General features: G+C 32.7%; 1 protein-coding gene across 3 annotated transcripts in view; it reads right to left on the bottom strand.

The window, feature by feature from the left end:
- The window catches only part of RSRC1 (arginine/serine-rich coiled-coil 1), a 456,738-nt gene that overhangs the window by 85,414 nt on the left and 365,397 nt on the right, over window positions 1-5,927 (bottom strand). For all 3 annotated transcript variants that reach the window (XM_012642863.1, XM_012642862.1, XM_012642864.1), the window contains one exon: window positions 4,784-4,852. In XM_012642863.1, the coding sequence (XP_012498317.1) occupies window positions 4,784-4,852 (69 nt within the window). The remainder of the gene's footprint in view (window positions 1-4,783; window positions 4,853-5,927) is intronic.

Raw genomic sequence — 5,927 nt, forward strand, 5'->3', positions numbered from 1 at the left:
TCACTCTTGCTCAGGCTGGTCTCGAACTCCCGAGCTCAAACAATCTGCCCGCCTCGGCCTCCCAGAGTGCTAGGATTACAGGCGTGAGCCACCGTGCCCAGCTCCAACTTTCTTATAAAGGGTATCTAGAAGGAATAAAGGATGCTTCAGAACCCCCAACATTCATCTTCTTCCCTGGGTCTTAGGCAACAAACCACAGTGGAGGAAAAAGGGATTATAACAGTACTCTCTCTGAGAGACCTGGTGCTAAGTGTGTTTTATGCTAGGAACCACAAAACTCTGGGACGGGCACAACCTCAATGAAAGGGACCTGAGAAACCAGATGCTTAGGTCTGGTCCACGCTCTGAAGTTTAGGTGTGGAGGGAATACCATGAGTATTTCACACAGCCCAGCTAGTCTGTAGGGAGAAAAGCAGATAGAGATTATGGGAAGAGGACATAGACACGATGACAAAATGTGCCTCTGTCAGGTACACCTCACCTGCTGGGTATCCCAAAACCCAAGTGAGGCAACCTTATATGGGTACAGATCTAAGTGAGGACAGAAAGTTTGACAGTAAACAAATGCTTAAGAGCTGAGGGCAGGATCCAGAGAGGAAGAAGGAATGAAATCATATTATTTTTGAACACTGATTGTAAGAGCTGTGATTTATGCAGGCTGTTTAAAGAGGGGAAATGTATATTGGAGTCAGACTGCCTGAGTTTGTATCCTGGCTTTACCACTTATCAGCTATAGAACAAGCTATTACACACTATGCCTTAGTTTCCTATCGTTCCTATAGTACAGGAATAATAACAGCACAAACCTCATAGACTTCATGAGGATTGAGAGAGTTAAAATACGTAAAGTACTTAGAAAATTGCCTGGCACCTACTTTGCCTTTCACTTACTGGTTCTCTTTACCTCACCTTCACCAAAGGATTATAAATATAAAAGATGAAATTAAAGCTAATCTATTTTACTTCTTGTTAATCAGCTGTGGCAAAAGATTTGATGAATTTCAACTCAAACAAATGAGACTTGAGGATTGCTCTAAGTTTTCACTTGAACTGTCTCATATTATGTTTATATTTCTACTGTCCACCACTTCCAGGAATAATTTAGAATGGATTTCCTAATACTTTTGGAAACAAAAATATTTGAAGTAAAAAAACTAACAGATGGGTAGAGCTGTTTTGAATAAACACAAGGAAAAAAGAATTCAAAAATTACTATACTTATACCACAAATAAGAATTTTATATTAGAGAGGAGTCAAATGCAAAGAAAGACTGTTATGCTTATAAATGGATTCACAACATAATTAGCACCCTTAAATATCTGCTAAATTAAATATAAAAATACACAGAAAACCTAAACAGTTATGCTAACACATTCAATAATAGAGAATAAATCAAAGGAAGAAGTTGAAATGATTTTTAATTGTATATTTTAAAAGTATAGTTAGAACATTTCCAATACATACAGAGAAAAAGAGAAAGTCATGTATTTATTAAGTCAAAGAATAAGAAAGAAAACAGAAAAAAAAGGTTTAATACTATTCATTTTCCTATAAAATAATCTCAAATTAGAAAAAAGTGGGAAATTGTAAGCCTTCACTTTAAGTATTCAGTTGATTTTTACTAAAAGATGTAACCTTCCTATAACTCAACTAAAGTGGGAAGAGTTAGCAAATGGCTCAAGAAAGGGGGCCCATCATCTACGTACTAGTTATATTCACTAAGTGGAAAATCATCTGAGCTATAGAAGGACCACGAAAAGCAATCTAAATGGGGTACCACTATTTAAAGGGTGGAAGGCAAAGTAGTTGTCCTGGACAAGTTTTGGTGTGTTGCCTGACTTTTATCTTGGATACAGTACTTGCAAACATAATCATGTTATTGATTTAAGAACACTCAAAGGAACGGATTACATAATAGTCAGAATGAATTTGCATGGCACAGATTGTACTACACTAATACAACAGCTTTTTTGAAATAACAGAGAGTAGATAAAGGGAGTTGGGTAGATGACATTTATCTACATTTCACAATGCTTTCAACCCTGTACTGCATATCAGCATGCCGAAAAATTAAGAGATGAATTGTATAAATGATATGACAGAGTGAATTACTAGTGTCTTATGGGTTGAAAATAAAGGATTATTATTCTTTCAGATATGGAAATACATACACACACATACTGATGTATATCAGGTTTCAATTTGGAGCTAGACTAATTATGTGAAATAAAATAAATGTAGCTTATACATTAATCATTTTCAGGGAAAGGTTAATTTGATAGCATTCAAGTATCTAGACAACCCACAAGAAAAAAATTTTGGAAGCAAGCAACAAGAACAACAAAGAATCTAGGAAGCAATTTACTTTTACCTATAAAAAATAAGTAAAGCAAACTTACTGAATGAAAAACACACCTTTTATCTTTTGAAATTAGTGTCATATAGGTTATTTTACCAGTAGAATTGTTCTCCAACATCTGCGATAATAATTTTCTTATTTTTTGGATACACAGAAAATTCAGTGAGCTCAGGTAAGATAAATCCATATTAGCAAATATCGATAGCATTTTGACATTCTTTCGTTTCATTTTATATGGCTGTAATTCGGGACATAACAAAGTTGGGTTATACTTTCAATGAGATTATTTGGAATCCATTGTAAGCTCAAGATAAGCTACTTAAGTATAGGTTTAAAAGAATTAAGGGAAACTATTTATTCATTTATTCATTCACCATGCAATAACTCAAAAAACTGAGTTTCTATTATGTGTTAGATACTAAGTCCTCTAGAGTTTATACTCTAGTTAGGATGATAGATTTGTAAAGATGCTAATTAAAACAGCTATGATTGGAAGAATATGCTTTTTCAACAATTCTCAGGTGTTAAATGGAAAAGGTACTATATATCTATCACAAGCTAAGTACAAGGTCAGTTTGACTGAGTGAAAAGTCTAAAATAAAAATTACTTTAGAAAGAATAACAATGTTCAGGAATCTATACTTAAATTCTTAAAAAAGTATCATTTTAAAGATGCTTGGACTAACTTAATGAAGAAAAGCATTAGAAATATCAATTGCAAACATTTAAATGAGGGGTTCTTAAGTATTAAAAAAGTTTCTTTCACTAGGACGGTATTTATGTTACTTTTTTCATAAAAATAAATCACCTATCAATTCCAATATCTGTGGTTACTATCAGTCCCATTCATTTTCAAATGATTATGACTCCAATTAAGATATGAATTAATGAGATTAGGCTAATAATTACTGTAACATATCTTCACTGTGTTGGTTGGTAATAAGTACTACACTTGTGATTTACAGTACCACAGTGTTTTGTAAGGGCCACTATGTTATTAACACAGCAGTACTTAAAACACTATAATTTGCTTAGACTGCTTTGCATTTAGTATTATATCTATTTGTACTATGGGCATACCATAAGCATAACTGAAATGAGATAGATTGCTTCTACTAAAAATGCCAAGATGTGCATTTTTGGAAGCCAAAAGAAGAGAATTCTACTGAGGATTCTTGCCATTGGAATTCCATTTGTTTTCTCAGTATAAAATTAGTTGATCCTGGACAAGAGCACAAAGTCAGGATTTCTGGGGGTCAATAAGGAAAGAACATTATGCTATATATGTACAAGAACACTACATTTATATAAGAACACCATACTATAAAATGTATGTGTAAATTCATCCACATTTAGTTTGAATGTATTTACTTGTGAGGGTTCTGTCTCCTACATCCACAGAAGTTTTTTTTCTTTTTTTGGATGGGCTTTGAAGACTTGGCTCTGATAGGATGCTTCTTTTAAGCATCCTAAAACATGATACTCAAACGTTTGAGGTTCAACTGGATCTCAGCTTCCATTTGGAGACTGTGAGTGGAAATTTTTTTCTGGTTGTTGTAGTAAAAGAGACATATGTACTAAAGGTAAAAATTTCAACTTTCAGATTAAGATAATAGCACTCAAAGTCCAAATTTGGGGATACTTTATTTGGCTTCAACTTTCTGAAAGTTCACAAGAGGAAATAGTTATTCTGCTAAATTAGCCAGTAAAGTGACATGATTGCCAGTCCAAATGGATCATCAACTTAACTCACTGAGAAAGATTTGCCTGAATTTTGTTTTAAGCACCGTAATTCACAACAGTATATGCATATAAACCTCTGTGAAGCAAAAAGGTAAATTTTCACTTACACAAATCACAGCAAACTAAAGAGGTAATAAAAATTTATTAGGGGAGATAAAAATGTGCTTGTTTCCATAATATTTTAGGGAGATGGCCTAAATGTTATTAAAAGAAAATATTTAATCCTTAAATATTAAAACACAAATTTATTAATTTGAATTATGTCTATTTCCAACACTTCAGACTTTATTGTTCTCTCTTAACAGCTTTTTAAAAAAGTTTTGTTGACATGAGGACATTTCTTCATCACTGCTAAAATATTTCAAAATCTATGGATAAATTCAATCCATTTCTATGACTGACTTTGATAATTTGTTAATGGTGAAGATAAAAGTTAGAAGGAAACAAACCAACATCAGCGGTACTATCCTCCCAATTCCCAGAATAGGACGCTTATAAAATAATTCTATGCTAGCAAACATTAGCATCCAAGACAATCAATATAGAATGATATTGTGTCATAGTTTAGGTTCATGAAGGAACATGAGCTACCCCTAAAGCATTAGATTATATTCTATGGTCTAGCCAGGAAACTGAGCCAAATAGTAACACCTCAGAGAAAAATGAACACAAGCCTTTACCTTCCTCCTTTCTTCTCTTTGCTTCTTCCTCATTTCTTTCTTTGGCTTTCAATGCTTCATCAGCTTTTGCTGAAACAAAAACAATGAAATTTCTGTGTTTATTTTATATTCATATTTTAAGTGAAAATATTGGGGAAAGGGAATAGAAACTCATTTTCTGTGAAGCAATCTGAAGAAAGAAACAAGGCAGCTGAAAATCTGAAATACATATTTTACATTCTTTGTTCAGAATATTTATTTAGAATCTTTAAAACTAAGTTCAAGATAATCTATGTATAAAGGAATCTTGCTTATCTTGAATTAAGCAAGATAAGTTTAAAGGATGACATATGAATTGGGAAAAACTGTTGGTCATTGAAAGTCATCTGATTTGTCAGTGTAATGCGTTTGTTTTAAACTTTGGAGGAAAGTTCTTAAGCTGCAATTCACATTTTAAATACAAGAAGCTTGCAATATCTATGGAACAGTATCAAATTAGGTAGCATTTTTTTTTCATTGCACATCATAGTAGTGGTTCTTTTATTCATGTTATGACAGCATTTGGTAAAAAGAATCTTTTTCCCTCTAGAAACCTCTTCCCTTATTACTTAATTATCTACTAGTTGCTCAACTGCAGGGGTTTTCAAACACTTTACTACAGATGTTAAAGAAGATTAAAAATATACAGCACAGTAACAAGGGACTATCAATATACTCTGTAAATTAATTAAATTTCTGTTCTAGCACATCATTTATTCCAAAGCATTAATGTCTCAAAGGAGCGATTCTCCTTTATTGCTGTCTCACTGCCTGATGAGTGAACTAAGTGAAAATAAGTCTCTAATAGCATTATAGTTGATGAAATATTAAGTTAAAAAAGAATTGCCTCGTCAAAAGAAAAAGAATCAAACTGCGCCAGCATTAAACTTTGGATGAGCCTTTATTATAATGATAGCAGCTATGTAAACTGTGATTTAAAAAATAAACGTACTTACTCTTCAGTTTTTCGCTGCATATATTTTTCCTACCCCAAATCAACACATCCTTTAGAAGTATAAAACCCGCTTAAAAGGGAGATTTATAGAAAATACATGACATATACAAAACTTTTTCTTCAAAGTTTGATTTTTCTTCATCATCAATATTGACACTTTCTTATAGAATA

Source organism: Propithecus coquereli, unplaced genomic scaffold (genome assembly GCF_000956105.1).
Source record: "Propithecus coquereli isolate 6110/MARCELLA unplaced genomic scaffold, Pcoq_1.0 Scaffold19, whole genome shotgun sequence".
Taxonomy (NCBI): Eukaryota; Metazoa; Chordata; class Mammalia; order Primates; family Indriidae; genus Propithecus; species Propithecus coquereli.